The sequence below is a fragment of the Galendromus occidentalis genome, unplaced genomic scaffold (genome assembly GCF_000255335.2).
Source record: "Galendromus occidentalis unplaced genomic scaffold, Mocc_1.1 scf7180000075756, whole genome shotgun sequence".
NCBI classification, from domain to species: domain Eukaryota; kingdom Metazoa; phylum Arthropoda; class Arachnida; order Mesostigmata; family Phytoseiidae; genus Galendromus; species Galendromus occidentalis.
This window is the reverse complement of record NW_003803746.1, coordinates 208,094-223,385: the sequence shown is the minus strand read 5'-3', so window position 1 is coordinate 223,385 and position 15,292 is coordinate 208,094. Positions and strand designations below refer to the sequence as shown.

The window sequence follows — 15,292 nt, the reverse complement described above, 5'->3', positions numbered from 1 at the left end:
CGGAATCGAACCGGAACTTTCGGACATCTCGATCTCCGAGGAGCCCGGAGACCTGAGATGAATTATTATCTGAAGAAGAGCGCTTGACGTGTTTGGCAGCTCAGACTGCACATGACAGCGTCGACTCGGAACCCGGGAAAGTTCCGCTCGCGCCTGCTGCTCGAATCCGAGGGACTTCTTGACTGGAACTGATCGTTCCTCATGTTGCTGCGCTACGCGATTCGGTCGTAGAATTCGAATCGGATGGTTCCGATACTCACATTGTAAGCAACTCGCATTTTCTCAGCACGTTCGGCTCACGGAGTATGAGCATTGGATCATTCTGGAAATTGAACGCGGCGTTCGCCTCGCTCGTGTTGAAGCTCTGCATGCTTCGCCTGACGGTCGGTCTTATCACAATTGAAATTACAGAATGAGGGAAACTTGTCTGAAATAGCGAATTGAAGAATACGCTCCGGCGCCAGATTATTTGTTGACAAACGAGCAGACGAGTTCCTGCTGTCGGTCGGGCAACCCGTGTTGAATATCCGCGCGGGCGGGCGACAAGCACCAGCGTCCGCCGATGCCGAATGTTCAATCCGACCTCATGAAGCTAACCGCAAACCTCGAAGGCGTCGGAACGTTACCCTCCCGGGAGAATCCGCACGGAACTACTCCTTCCGGCTCCTCATCGGGGTTCCCGCGCTGCCCGGTGAGACAAAGCAACCCCGACCCCTGCAAGGGTATCGGAGGTCAATGCCATTCGAAGGCAGCGCAGTCGATGGTGCCGGTGCGCCCGAGCGAAGAGCTTGAGGTTTTGCACCGAGAAACAAAATTCGCATACTTACCACGCTCAAAATTCGGGGACACGACTCTGTCCTGTATCGTAGCCCCGGATAAGTCAGGAAAGAAAACCCGTCATCTATGAAAAAACGCGTGAGGATTTCGAGCCCGGGTACTCTTTCTTGGGCCTCCGTCGATTCTTAACGCGACCAATTTTATTTTTGTTCATCGAGCAGTCTCATTTACAATGACATCGAATCATAACGCATGAATCCAACTCGGAGGGACCCGGAGCTTCATCTTTTGATATGGGTCTTGGATGATCCACTGCATCCAGCACACACGGTGTAATGATTCGCTATGGATTTCTCAACAGCCCGCGGATGGCGGCGTGAAGTCTCCTATTTTCTCACAGAGCTGGTTCCGGACCAGAAATGCGGCAATAGTTTCAGCAACCTGCGAAGGATTATTGATTTGGGATTGACTAATTTTCATGAGAAAAAAAACGCTCCAACTTGAAGGTTTTCGCTTATGATAGCCACTTCCGATGTCAGAAGCTGGCGTATCGAAAGTGAATTGCAATAATTGGTGACTCCATTCGCCCAGAACCGTCATTGAGGCAAGTGACCTTTGATTGAACCCATCGAAATGGAGCGACGAAGCGTTACGCACCTTATCGGGAGCATCTTCATGGACGGCATGGCCCACCTTTGGCAGAACCTGTGTCTGGAACTTGCCCTGCATTTGTCCGATAGTCAGATCTTTGTCGAGCCGATCGATGCCCGCTAACAGCAGGAGTTTGGGACCCGAACACCGCAGAAACGTCGCGGAAAGTCCTTTGAACCAACCTTCCCAGAAAGGTTCGGAGAGCGACAAATCTATCCGCCATGTGAAGCCCCGTTGTGCCTGAGGTGGTTCGGGTTTCTCAAACTCTGCTTCCTCGTCTTCCGGGATTCCGGTGTCGCTCGCCCCGGAAGCGGCAGGTTTTGGGGCTTCGTCTTGACTCTCGCTTTGACCAATGAGCTTCGTTGCGGGTACTCCGTCAGAAATCCGTTTGAGCATTGCGGGCATCGAAACCTTCGGAATGAGGACAAATAGCGATCAGATGATGAATCTGCGTTCATGAGTGAAATAACATCGATGAAATTATGGGTTTCCGAGAGACCGGTAGTGCAGGAGCGGATACTAAAATTATATTAGTATCTTGTCTTCCGAACATAGTGAGTGAGAAAAATAATCACCTTCGCTGATTCAATGTTCCTGGTCTGGCCTGACCTGCAGGACCATTCGACCGCGTATTCGAGGCTATTGAACGTCTTCGGGCGACATCTCAGAACGTTCTGCATGCTCTGTAGAGCGTCCATGGCCGTTCCTTCTACGACATCAATGACAACAAGCCCCGCTATGACCGGAATCAATTCCCGCGCGGCCACATGCACGGCCAAGGCTCCTCCCATGCTGCAATGTAATTATTTTGTTCGACTTCATCCTGAATTGGAATGCGAAGAATGCCCCCCTCGGAACCCATCACCCACCTGTGACCTATCAGGATTGCTGGTGGCTGTGTCTCTTGATCAGGGAACAATGATTTGTATATTTGTCCCACATCCCGAGCCATCGTTTCCGCGGAGAGATCTTCCTCGTTCTGGCTGTGGCTTTCCCCGTGACCTCGGAGGTCTATGGCTATCACACCGCACTTGGCCATTTTGACGATCTCCATCTATAATGAGAAGTTTTTTCCTGAATTACACAGCTATCTCATCATTCTGTTTCTTTCACGCTCCGCTCTATTCCCGGAAGCGCACGAGAAAGTACCCTCATCGGTACCAAGCTGTATACGTACCGCGAAACAGGACCACGTCAATCCACTATAGCCGGCACCGTGGAGGAGTATCAGCACCGGGTTCTCGGGCTTGTAATCAGCAGATTGGCATCTTCGGGAAGAATTACAGGAGATCAGATCGCGCGTGAGCTCTCAGCTGTTCGATGTATAATCCCCCACCCGGCCTTTATCCTAACGAACAGGTCCCGCAGGACTACAAAAGCATCTCCGTCTAAATATTACCTGTAGACCGTGAAGACGTCGCCTCCGTCAACAGGAATTTCGCGTATTTCCTCAAAGTACTGACTCCATTTCACCGGGCTGTAGTCTTTGCGACCTCTCCGGGTGGGTGGCGGACCGTTCCCGCCGGGTGGTACGGGCGGCAGCTTCGATCGCAGAATCTCTCGTTGTAGCGATGACATCGAACCTTGAAAAATAATTCGAAGAGTTTCTCGAGAAGACTCGATCACGCGGAACGGTCAAGCGCACGGAACCATGCCATGATTGCACACTATGTCTCCCCGCATCGGTGGCCTCTAATCGGAAAACAGGCTGGAGATTCCAACTCGACTTCTGAGGAGCTTCCCTCGTTGTGCTCCGCCAGAGATCGCGCTCGTCAGCTAAACGTTCGAAATAGCATGGGTATCCCCTCTCATCATCGCAATTATCACTTTACGCTCTATGAGTCTGCTGGTGGAGCGTCTGCTATCGAGAAAGCGCTCACCCGCGATTCCAGAATTGATTCCCAGAATCAACGTCCCGGGAGCCCGTCCGTCCGATCGACGACGCTATTGTGTCAATTCAGAGAGGTAAAATCGGTATTACACAACGAACCAGAAATTCAAGAGTCTGCGAAACTTTGCAAAATGATTGAGATGTGAGCTTTTTAGAATAAGAGAAAAACCATCGAATGAAACATGAGTGGACAGATCACCCTTTGGTCGTTGAACGATCATCCGGGAGAGACCTTGCATGTAAACCGGAGTTTCTATCACGCTAATGCCGCAACTTTTCTGGTCGGGACTCCAGCAGAGGAGCGATCGTAATAACAACGCAGTCCGCGATTTTGAAGCACGCACAAAACATGCACGAGGAAACAGTGTTCCCGAGGTCAGAATCGTAATAGGCTTTGAGGTTCCTCAGTTGGGCGAGAAACCCACTTCGTACTGAACGCGGTCGGTCAGCTGATGGCTGTCACTACGTCCTGGATGTTTTGATCGAGCTTCCCGAGTCACGGAAGAGTTCGGGAGCGGCGGATCTCTACTCACAGCGAGAATCCTTGAGATGGAGCTTCCTTCAGAACTTAGACTGTCAGTAGGTATTCTTTTTCGTCGCTAGCGTTGAAGGGGATCGATCCTGCTATTCCTTCTACACGAGCGGTGGTCGCCGCACATTGAGCAGAATACCACTCTATCTCTCTTGTTTCTGAGCGTTTCTCTTCCGCGCTCCTCCGATTCAAACCATGCGCGCCAACCCAAGCGTTCGCTCTGCCCCTAACGGATGTCTTCACGGGGTGTCCCGAGGAGCAAACCGATCCAAGGTCGGCTAGGCCAGTTCCACATTTCTACATGCCTGTGAATTGGCCTGACGCGGGAGCGTATACATGATTGATTCCTCTCTGTAGCACAACGAGGCGCTTCTGACGGGTACAGGTGTTCCTGGAAATGCCTCCGCGAATCGTTAGATCAGGTCTTTGGAAAGGTCTCCACAATATCCCGACGCCGCGAGTAGGTCCGTTGAATTGGCAGAGTCGATCCGATACTCATCCGGACAAGAAATGGACGGGAACCGGTGGCTGGTCGCGGAACCTTGACAGCCATCGCGTGACTCGAGTGCTTGGCGTTCAGCTCTGTCCATTTTAGAGCTACGGAATACTACGGAAACTACGGATAGAAGACTGATGTTGACAATACTTCGAAGCGTAGAGGGTATCTCGGTTTTCAGTTTTGTGGGTCATCTGCGAACCTGAACCGATCTTCTTCAGGTGGGAGCGGGACCGATGCTTTGAGAAATCGCAGACCCGAGATTCGATACTTGCGAAACACCGACTCGCCGATGTCCCTGCTCCCAGCCACTGTGGAAAGCGAATGGAGTCTCGGAGTCGATCATGGACTTCATTCCTTTTGCGCAATCCGAGCAACGAACGCTCCGACCTCGTTTATGTTGAGGAATTCCTCGATGTTGTCTCCTACAGGAGAGCTCGTGTATGCATGCCACTCGTTGTGGATCTGTCTGCCGTGAGTAATCCAGTTACACAGAGACGGAAAGCAAACTCGATCCTCTATCTCCGGGTGTGCCAAGGATTGAATAACACCAGAAAGCGAAATTGGCGATCAGATGAAAGCCAAAATTATCGGAGTAATTGCCGCTGGACCTGAACCCGGAAAATCGCTATCACATCAGAATCAGTAACGTCGAGAATGAAAGGAGATGTCAGAGAAGCGAGTCCATCACGTGCTTGTCGAGAAATTTCGGATCTCATGCCTCCGCTCTTCCCTCTCCCTAATCGTTTCTCTATTCCAACGTGACCGCGAGCAGGAAGATTGGGACTCGGTCCGTCCGAGCCGAAGAAGGGGCATTCTTGGTCGGGACATCTGTAAAGCTCGACTCTGAAAAATGAAGAGCCTTGGCAAAACTTCTAGAACTCATCTCGATTCTTGATTCTCCCTCCGGATTTCTAGCTCGAACTCAAGCAATATGCAGAGAGGGAGGAGGGAGTTCCATTCCACCGCGTGAAAGAATGGCCGAACCGATGGAAATACAGGCTAGCCGTGGATCTTCTGGTTTTTTCAGAGACACTGCCTGACGTCATCGGCACATTCGTCGACCACGAGACGATTCTTGTGCACTCGTTCAGCGATGCAACTCAGAGCAACACCTTTGGAGCGGCGAAAACTTTGATTGGCTGAAAAGGAATGAATCAACAAGTCATATTCAGAAGTTATGCGCTTGCGCTTGAGTCATGGCCAACAGACTTGTTACATAATCTGGGCTTGACAGCGCGGCAACGAAGTCGGGTTGAGAGAACTTTTCTACAATGTAATGTAGAGTAAAGGGTTCGCCTGGCTCGGGTCCAGTTCCATAATAAATCATGAGGCTCCACGAGAATAACGAGGAGGAGCAGAATCGACAAGCCCAATCACGGGGCATCTCCCCGCCTTCCGAGACGGATCTTCCCCACACCCGTGAAATTTCAATGACTCAAAGGCTCATCGAATTCTCCTCGAAACCGCCTCCGGCAGCGCGAACCGCCTGGTCTCCGAAATCATACGACTGCCGGAGCGGTGGCGCGGTGACCATCCCTCGGAAAGCTCCGGATCTTTGTTTCAGCGTTTGAGAGAAAACCGAAACAAAATCATCGGTCTGAACATTGCCGAGAGGCTCCCGACTTTTGCCTTGGTATGGCATAGATTTTTTTTCTGTCCCGGCTCCGTTGCACCACAGTTTGCTCCATCATATTGCATTACGTCTAAGTTCTCGCGATTTCTTCCGAAACGAGAGCCCCCTCAAGCAGAGCTTAAGGCTTGTAATCCGTCCTACAGAAGGTTCAGGTATCGAGAAGCTCGTGATCCGTGATCCCTAATGGCAGCAAACATTAGGGATGTTCGAATACTTCGATCGAGCGAGTGCCATCCGATGGCGGGATGCCCCGGAGGTTCCATGGAGCTACGCTGTCACGTACACTATCGAATCCTCGGCTACATGACATCATATGCGCAAGATGGTCAGCGATAGCGTTCGCGGTGAATTTTCGGTGTGGACTATGCATTCCAGAGGGATTCCTCACGATGAATTCGACGAAACAAAACGAAGAGTAGCCCGGTCCCATCGACAGAATTCTTCGCACCTGTTTTTTTTGCTCGGCTGCTATTTCCGCTTCTGCACGAGTCTATATCATTAGGGAGGAAGATTTCAACACGGAACATGAATCGGCGAGAAATCCGTGTTCATTCATGTGCAACGAACTCATACGATCAAAATTGTTCAGCAGCACCGATCCGATATCGCAGCCGAAAAAAAATTGTATCAGATGACAGCTCGTACTTGGGAGCGCCGGCTCACGTTCCATCTGAAAACCTTCCAGAACTTTCCCTCGATCTGCATGTCGAGGAGGAGATCGACGAATCCTATCCGCATCAGATCCATCAGAGATTTCGAAGGGAGGTCCTGAAGTGTAACCGAGAAAAAACTAGGAGGTTCTCGGCATCAACTCTCTGATCGAAGATCTAATCGGGGAAAACCGAAATACGTTGCTAAGTGGAATCAAGTTGAACTAGAGAAAGGAGAGCCTTGGGAGCACATTTTGACCAATCACCGAACTTGGGTAAACGAGTCTAGACGCACGATCAAGTCGCAATGTCGTTGTGAGCTATTTACATCTACGGAGTACTCAAATGACATTCTCATTGCCAAGAGCTCGCTAGTCATTCCTTGCTTCATATCTCTCGCCCAGAACATGTTTTCCCGATTCGCTCAAGTCCAGCCCTAAGCACATCTAGAAGCCTGTACATGAATGCTCCAGCAATCGATTTCTTGATGACAATTCTATAAGCATCGTTGCAGAAGACCCTTATTGCCGATGACTTGATGACACCGTCACCGGGTAGACTGCTAGTCTGAACGGCGTGACCAGCTCAGCTCGGAGCCCGCACTTCCCTGAAGTCGACTCTGAAGGGTCAAAAAGTATCGAATCCGACTTCGCGCCGAAAAAGGTCTCATTTCGCTCTGTGGGCAGCCACCAGGAAATTCTCTCGCAAAGAAGATCTGAGGCGCCGACTAGACTCCAGAAACAATCCCTTGGACGCCAAGCTTCCGACGAGCATCTCTCCTCGACAAGACTCACAAAGCACTATTGCGATTGAGAGGCCTCAGTTGATGAAATCTGCAGCCGCGGTCCTGCAGACGCTGAATTGACCGCTCCGCATCCAGCTCTGACCATCGAACTGGAGTTGGCGACCTGGAAGATTCCAAGGACCGCAGGCATTTCCTCAAGGAGTGCATCAAAAAAAAGAGAACAGGCGAGTTTAGGTTGGCTGAAATTCAGCACGGCCCGTTTAACCACACTTGGCTGCATCAACTTACTAGTACATAGAGTTATCGCTCGAATATCTTCTGTTGCCTGGAACCGCCGCCGTGAGATTGGACAGAAGAATTTAGAAATGTTTTTTTTGTTTCGCTGAGGAGGTGTTTTCGGAAACTTTGTTTTTCCTCTTATCCAAACAGCTCACACCTATCAATGTGCTCGCTTGCAAGCGTGCTTCCTGACGCTGCTCATTGCAGCCTCATGCAACGGCGAGATGCAGATCCGCATTCCTGGCGAGATGAGGACATTATTAAGGGACCGAAAACTCGATTTCCGCTCGAAATCGAAAGGCTCATAAGTCTGAGCCATTGAGGGTCCGAGCGATGGAATCATTCATGCTGGATTTTTTCCTGCTCCAAAGCAGAATATCGAGAGGGCAGAAGTGCAGAAGTACTGAACACGAAAAGCCCCCAGGAAGTCCACTCCGCATCCTCCAAGCGAGATCGGATGTCTCCTCGCTGCAAAGGAGAGCTCAGGGAACTTCTGACTGTCCCGGCTGAATTATCGCACCCGAGATCGGCTCCACGAGAGTTCCGCCGTACGAGTCGAGATTGTCACCATCAGACTTTGACAGCCATGTGGAGGCAGCTCATTTCCTCCTCATTGTATCGCATTTGGTTATGTAAACGAGCGGTAGTTTTGCCTTTCTGTAAATCGAATTCTGAGCCGACACCTAAAAGTGGTCCGATCGTTTTTATTTCCGTCGAAGGAGTCGAATGGCGCGCAGCAGCAACTTCGCCTGCAGACCGCAGCTAGCAAAAAGAGAACGCAAGCGGGCGACACTCTTTTTTTTTGGCTATTCTTGAGGGTATTTTCGGACCCGTTATACAACCGAGTCATCAACGAACAATGGGTGCTGGATAGAGCGGTAAATTTTAAATCACGTAACACTAGGACGAACGCTCATTTAAGTTAATCCTTCACGCTCTTCCGGAGGGGAGGGAAGATCGGCCGCTGCTGGGCGAGGGAGAGTTCGCGCTTTGTGATAGAACTCACATAAGCATCGACAAATCGTGCCATCTCGTCGGAGCGAGAACAGGTTCACGAGTATCGAGTCCGATTGAGTTCTGTGACTTCCTCGGCAGGAATCCAGCCGTCAAGCTGCTTAGCCTCCACTCCTCGGTCGAGCCTGAGCATCCCAAACCTTCTGGTCGATAAGTTCCGCAGCCTTGGGAAACGTCGAAGGTTCTCCGGCGTCGTTTTTGAGCACCGGAAAGCTTTGTTGAACCCTGGATATTCTCCGGAGCCGCTCGGAGTCGCTCGGCGTCGTCGAGGGTCCCATGGGACCGGTCGGACTCCATAGGCGGTTGCTGGGACTCACCTGAAGATCTTGTGTTTCCACGGAGGTCGGAGAAAAATTCTCGAATACCCCCATTACGGACGGAAGTCCGGTCCGAGGAAGGGGAAGCTCGTTGCGGTGGTCAAGACTAACTACAGTACGCTCATTGCGGGCGAGTGATCTCGAGGCGGAAAGTGAGACCTCACTATCCTCCCGACGACACCGGTGTCGCGGAACGATCCGGGGGGTCTGCCCACTCGGTGATTAAGGACTCTTCGCGCGATTCGGCTTATTGTGTCGAAGGAAAAGGAGGACTCTCGAATTCAGGAATACTAAGTGTGATACACCTATGGAGCTCATATCTGTGGCCCAGGAGTTGAACGAGTTGCCAGGCGGCCTGAGGCCCGCTTTTTCATCCGGGAGAGAAGTGCGAGCGTCCTTGGACTCTTCAATTTTCTGATCGAGACTCAAGCTCGTACAGGACGAATCATGGGTGAGTACAACCGTCTGAGATTCGAATCTCTCGAATGGGTGCGCCTGAACTCCGTGGGGAGTATACCCGTTTCGAGCAATCAGTTGTTTTTTCATTTTGTTTGTTTTATCCTCTCGGCGCATGGCAAGTAATTACGGACATCGATGTCGGGAGAATCTTCGACACGGAAAAGAGGTCGATGTTTTCGGATGATTTCACGGAGGAGGGTACTTGGAAGAATCCAATCCGGCAGCTGAGGTTGATTGTCAACCCCAGCATATCGCAGTGTCGATCACTGAGCCCATAACTTCTGTAAATCAATTCCAGCCCTTGACACAGCAGTCTTGTGAACTATATCAGAAATAGTGAAATCAGGGTCAAGGCTTATTCAGCGAACTAACTGATCAGTTCCCTGGGCTGACAGCTGCGTCAGATTCGATGAATGTGAATAGTCATAATGCGATGTGTCAGAGGGCGGATACCTTCTCAGGACAACATATTGATATTCATGATCCTTCATCGAGCTTCCATGAGCACGATTTATCCCGGATCCATCATAAAGCAAATCCTATCTCCGGAAGAATCCCTTAGGTTCCAGGATTCAAAGTTTCTTTGCGGTAGCGATATGTCACTCTCTCTCCTGCGGATTCTCTCTGAATTCATGACGCTCCTCGATAAAGCTTGTTCACGTCTGGGGAGATCGGGACCTTCACTCGGGGCCTCCAGCGGATTTCCTCGACGCCGACGCTCCATTATGCGCTTATGCCTAGGCTCTAATGACCTCTGATTGCCGAGTTCGCCTCATAAATGTCCTTCGCTCCTGTTCTCCCGGAGAGTGGTGGAATTTTCGGAACCACGATCCGGATCACGTTCGACGGTCGACTCTTATGTCCTCGCCTACTCGAACCTTGGAGAGCGCATCTTTCCGCGACGTTCGATGTTCCTGAACATGAACGCGATCAGAATCTCGCCTGGCTCCTGGACAAGCATCCAGCTGATATTACTAACCGAAACCGACGCTCCGCTGGGCGTGGACGGGGAAACAACGTCTGAATCGAAATCCTATTTAACAACGTACCCCATCCATTCCCAGGCGGGGGAAAAAATACTAATTTCTTCTCCCTCCAACGAAGTACTGAAGAGAGTGTTTGAATAAGAGAGGCGAGCATTCCTCACACAGTTCGGAACGAGCGCTCGCCGTGGTCGCGGGGGAGGTTTTTTGCTGCGGCGTCGGAGAGGTGCGCGAATTGGAAGAGCTGCTCTGTTGGATCTTATATTGAAGGCTATCGAGGAGCCCGCTCATATTCAGAAAGAGGAAAAAAACGATCTAAACGCGACGCTTTCGCTCATTCGCCCCGAAGCAAGACACGCTTGGAGAAGTCCCGCGGCAAACAACCGACGGCCAAACAGCCAGATAGGGTGCTGAGCAAAGAGGCGAGTCACCACTCGAGCAAGCAGGTAGACCGACCAAACAACTCCTGTTCCAGACGCGTCGCCAAGCTTTGTTGGAATTCGCGCTGGAAAGTTTGAGAACACTGAACCGTCAAGACGGCCCCTGATTTATTTCTGGTTATATCGTACCGGTTCTCTCCGAGTAATTATGACACAGGCTCCCTTCGGCTGTTGGCCGCACTGACTCGCTGCTCGATCCCTCCGGCTTCTCGAATCAGCACAGCCCTCGGATCGTTATGTAACTATCGAATTATCATCATTATAATTGTCATTATCTCGAGCCCAACGCATGGGCCCCGCAGCTGTACGATCACAGTAAGCAGGAGAGGCGATATTAGGGACAGACAAGGTCGTCCCTCTTTTGACGAGTTTAATAGCGACGAAACAAGGAATGAGGTGAAGAAACCTAAAAATGAAGCGCGATCCTCTTTGAATTCGAGACCCATCATAGCTCTGAACAAGCGAGCCTCTTCCGAACGCTCCGCGGGCTCCCCGCTCACGAATGGAGATACAATAGAAAATAAATAGAAAATGGATTACCTACCCATATGTTTCCGATCACCGTCGCTCACGAACTACGTAAGCTGACGCGGTTCGCGACTGGACTCCTGCGCATGGCTTCGGTTGACCATTGACATAATCGTACATAGGTAGTCAGAACGATTTCATCGTCCTTTGCGTGGAACGATTCCGCGGAAGAGAAATCCTGGACGACCACATAATTCTCGAGTAGGGCTCGGAAAGCCAACTGACGACAAACTCTCCTATCAGATCCTTCAGCCTCAACGATCTCATGCATTATTCTGCTGTATCTGGTGGGCACAGTTGGGACTCAAGATTTTGAATACGGGGATTTCGGTTATCCGAACGCTCTCAGCAACGGCATCGGCATAGATCCAGATTTAGGTCTACGGTTTGACGGAGGTCCATTCAACTTACCTCAGGAGCCTCTGACTCGTCCGAGAGCGCGCCAGCCCCAGCGGCGACCGAACGTTGTCGTCATTCTCGCTGATGATATGGTGAGTCGAATCTTCTTCCGACTTCATGAAATAACCGCATTTTTTGTAGCGCACCGTCTTCTGGAGCGCTCGTGAGAATTCGTCTCCGGTCAGACGATGGCGGCCGAAGGAGGTGAATGACGAAAGTGTTTTTCCAGGGATGGAATGACGTTTCTTTCACAGGCTCGGGGCAAATCCCGACACCGAATCTCGATGCATTGGCTTCGGCAGGAGTCATCCTTCAGAACCATTACGTTCAGCCATTTTGCACGCCATCCAGAGCAGCGTTGTTGACGGGGATGTACCCGATACACAGCGGTAAATTCCTTAGAGGCGTCTCCGTGGAATCGGCGCGGGATTTCCGGGTGGAGAGTCGGAATCACAGGATATCACTGATTCTCGAATCAATTCGAAGATGAGAGACGACTAATGAAAACAATCTTTTATGACCAGGCATGCAACATTACGTTATCCGGAGTAGGGAACCCTGGGGTCTGCCCCTGGATTTCAAACTCTTGCCTCAGCATTTGAAAGATTTGGGCTATAGAACTCATTTGATCGGGAAATGGCATCTCGGTCAATTCAAGAAGGAGTTTCTGCCCACGCGTCGAGGTTTCGATTCGCATCTCGGATACTACAACGGTTACATCGATTATTTCACCCATAATCACACCTATGTACGCGTATCCTTCGTATGGAATGAGTAGCTACATAAATTCTCGAGTATTCGTCTTTGGATTCGGTGATCCACCCATTCGGAGACTGAGGCTCCCTATCGATGCTCCTTTCCCTCTCCTACAGAAACGAGACAGCGCTTTGGACTTCTTCAAAGACGAAGTTCCGTATCACTCCGAAGAGTACGCCACTAGATTGTTCACCGATCGGGCCGAGGAGATCATCAGAGATCATGATGTGGACAACCCGCTCTTCTTGTACTTCGCACACTTGGCCGTGCACCGAGCCACGGATAGGGATCCTTTCCAGGTGCGCGGCAAATCCTCAAGCTCTCCCGGAAGCCTCGCTTTCCGGGTCGCTTAGGTCGGATTTTTTTTCGGATTTCATTCTTTCTTCCGCTCGCTAATCGCTCAGATGATATCCGTTCATTGTAGGCTCCTCAAGAAACGATCGACAAATTTTCCTACGTCGGCGATCGGAACAGAACGACTTTCGCCGCGATGTTAGCAGAGCTTGACGTTTCTGTCGGTAGAGTGGTTGAAGCATTAGCGAAGAAGGGCATTCTGGACAACACTATTATTCTGTTTTCTTCTGATAACGGAGGCCAAGCCACAGCCCCGATGGAAAATACTGGTTTGTGTCTGTCCGCATTTCCGTTCCAGCCGAAATTTGACAAAACCTCTCCACTGATAGCTCTTCGGGACCGAATGGATCTCGATGGAGTTCCATTCTGCGTAGATGCTGACTGAGTCGATGCTTCAGTACTCGGGATGGAATGCGACATTCTAACTGGCGGGAGCACTTTCAGGGACCAACTTTCCGTTGCGAGGTCAGAAACGCACACTATTCGAGGGAGGCACTCGGGTTCCAGCCTTCGTCTGGAGTCCTCTCATCAGAAGACCGAGAAGAGTGTTCTACGACATGGTTCACATAGTCGACTGGCTTCCGACAATCTACAGTTTGGCAGGTGAGTAGGCTGCCGCTCTCATGGTCTACCCGTCCCCACCCCTCTCCCCTGTTTGGAAGATTACTATGAGAATTGAGTTTGCAGGCGGCGATCCGAGGAACCTCGGCAGAATCGATGGCATGAACGTGTGGGGCGCCGTCTCGGACGGAATGGCATCGCCTCGGACAGAAATCCTCTATAATATCGATCCCGTCCAACGAGATCTAGCGATTCGAGTTGGCCGATATAAACTCCTTTACGGTCCGATGTACAACCTCACCGAATGGTACGACAACCGTGGTTTTGGCTACGCTTCGCATTCCGTACTTGAGAGATACATGGACAAGTCGGCCGTCGCCAGAGTTCTGCGAGACCTCGGCTACTGGTGGAAAGGTGAGCCATCGCGCCAGTCCGTACAATGTCGGATGTCGGACACGTCCACACCTATTCAATTTTAGACCGTGAATTGCGTATCGAGACCCATGCGATCCGCTCCCATTTTCCTTCAAGGTCGCGAAGAAGACTACAGTCGAAGGCCGACGTGGCAATGGCGCGAGGAGACCCGGGTGCACTGCGGGAATCCATCGAGCGCAACAGCGTGCAATCCGAGTGAGCAGCCTTGTCTCTTCGACTTGGCCACCGATCCGTGCGAGTACAATAATCTCTACGGGCAGTTGACTCAGGTAGGGCAGAGGATTCCTTCCTCAAACAATGAGATAAAAGGTACTCCGGGGGATTCCAGTCCCTACCAAATAGCTCCATCTTCCACCTGCAGGTGGCGAGGTATCTTCTCTCGCGACTCGAGGCGCACGCGCGAAGTGCTCGACCGATAAATAACAAGCCGGACGATTACTCATTCCAACCCAATGCCACGTGGGGCCCTTGGATTCGGTGACGAGCGGCTAATCTTATTGTAATTAAGTTATTTGATCATTCCCTCGTGATCACGCAATTTTCCCAGCGCACGGCCTCCGAGAGGGGAGGCATCTTCGCGTAGGCTAGTTTGGGAGAGAGCTTATTTCGCCATTCTAAAATAGAGAACTTCGCTTCACGTAGTTTGGGACACTTACGCCCCGAGAGCCTACTGAGAGTATACTCTTTCACCTAGACTTGGAAATTTGAATCTATTTATATGAGTGGATTTGAGAAGCTATCGGGAGGGATGGTCCGAAGTGCGTCGAAAGTGAAAGAATTTCTTCCCGAGCGAGATGTGGTGGAATTAGGCGAGATAGGTATTGCGTAGAGGCTGCGCGCAGGCGGACCAAGACTGGCTTCCAGATCAACGGAGAAAAATCCGTCGAAGTGGCACGTAGGGAACTGAACAGTCGCGTGGTCCAGAAAGTACTCCCTGCCAAGTGACAGCTCTAACGATTGAGGATAAATAGTAGGACTTCACGGTCGATGGCAGCTCACCGGTGAGCTGACTCCGCACGCTGTATGCGGATGGAATTATTCTTGCGACTTTTCATGAGCCCGATCCTTGTCTCGGAATCGCGTGAGCAAATAGGCTCTCAAGAATGTTCTCAGGTTGTGATAGAATAAAGATGGATATGCCGTTCACACCGAGCATCCCCAACCAGCATGCTCTCATTCTACAACATCTGTCGTGGAGAACAGGGATGGAAATTTCGAGCGATCAGAGATCAACGCTCCGGAACAGGATCGTGAGGAACGAAGGCTTGAAGCCTGAGGAGAATGGGAACCGATTATTGAGGATATCCCTTTGGATGAATTTCTCCGGCATCCTGACTTCTTTCCTCGAAGCTCTCACAACAATCAACTCTTGCATTAATTCAATGCATT

The 15,292-nt window shown here is 50.9% G+C and overlaps 2 protein-coding genes across 2 annotated transcripts; one reads left to right on the top strand and one right to left on the bottom strand.

Annotated features, from left to right (window-relative positions):
• Positions 1-904: 904 nt before the first annotated feature.
• Positions 905-3,006, bottom strand: LOC100901237 (protein phosphatase methylesterase 1). Its single transcript, XM_003738042.1, has 6 exons — positions 2,828-3,006; positions 2,606-2,696; positions 2,298-2,482; positions 2,004-2,220; positions 1,435-1,839; positions 905-1,218 (listed from the first exon to the last, which is right to left on the bottom strand). Exons 1-6 carry the CDS (start codon positions 3,004-3,006, stop codon positions 1,132-1,134), a joined length of 1,164 nt encoding a protein of 387 aa, XP_003738090.1. The 3' UTR covers positions 905-1,131.
• An 8,412-nt stretch (positions 3,007-11,418) lies between these two features.
• On the top strand, positions 11,419-14,384 carry LOC100901097 (arylsulfatase B). The gene is made up of 10 exons (XM_018641438.2): positions 11,419-11,449; positions 11,642-11,889; positions 12,027-12,186; positions 12,322-12,545; positions 12,670-12,852; positions 12,978-13,176; positions 13,352-13,510; positions 13,595-13,882; positions 14,000-14,172; positions 14,265-14,384. Exons 1-10 carry the CDS (start codon positions 11,419-11,421, stop codon positions 14,382-14,384), a joined length of 1,785 nt encoding a protein of 594 aa, XP_018496954.2.
• The last annotated feature ends 908 nt before the right edge of the window (positions 14,385-15,292 follow it).

What these genes read in the sequence shown, in the direction of transcription:
- LOC100901097 (XM_018641438.2), top strand. Translation starts at nt 11,419, where the DNA reads ATGTTTCCGATCACCGTCGCTCACGAACTAC. An exon ending in CACCGTCGCTCACGAACTAC is followed by an intron (nt 11,450 to 11,641) that starts GTAAGCTGACGC and finishes CTCTCCTATCAG; the next exon opens with ATCCTTCAGCCTCAACGATC. An exon ending in AGCCCCGATGGAAAATACTG is followed by an intron (nt 13,177 to 13,351) that starts GTTTGTGTCTGT and finishes GAGCACTTTCAG; the next exon opens with GGACCAACTTTCCGTTGCGA.
- LOC100901237 (XM_003738042.1), bottom strand. Translation starts at nt 3,006, where the DNA reads ATGTCATCGCTACAACGAGAGATTCTGCGATCGAAGCTGCCGCCCGTA. An exon ending in TGACGTGGTCCTGTTTCGCG is followed by an intron (nt 2,483 to 2,605) that starts GTACGTATACAG and finishes TTCTCATTATAG; the next exon opens with ATGGAGATCGTCAAAATGGC. An exon ending in GGAACATTGAATCAGCGAAG is followed by an intron (nt 1,840 to 2,003) that starts GTGATTATTTTT and finishes CTCATTCCGAAG; the next exon opens with GTTTCGATGCCCGCAATGCT.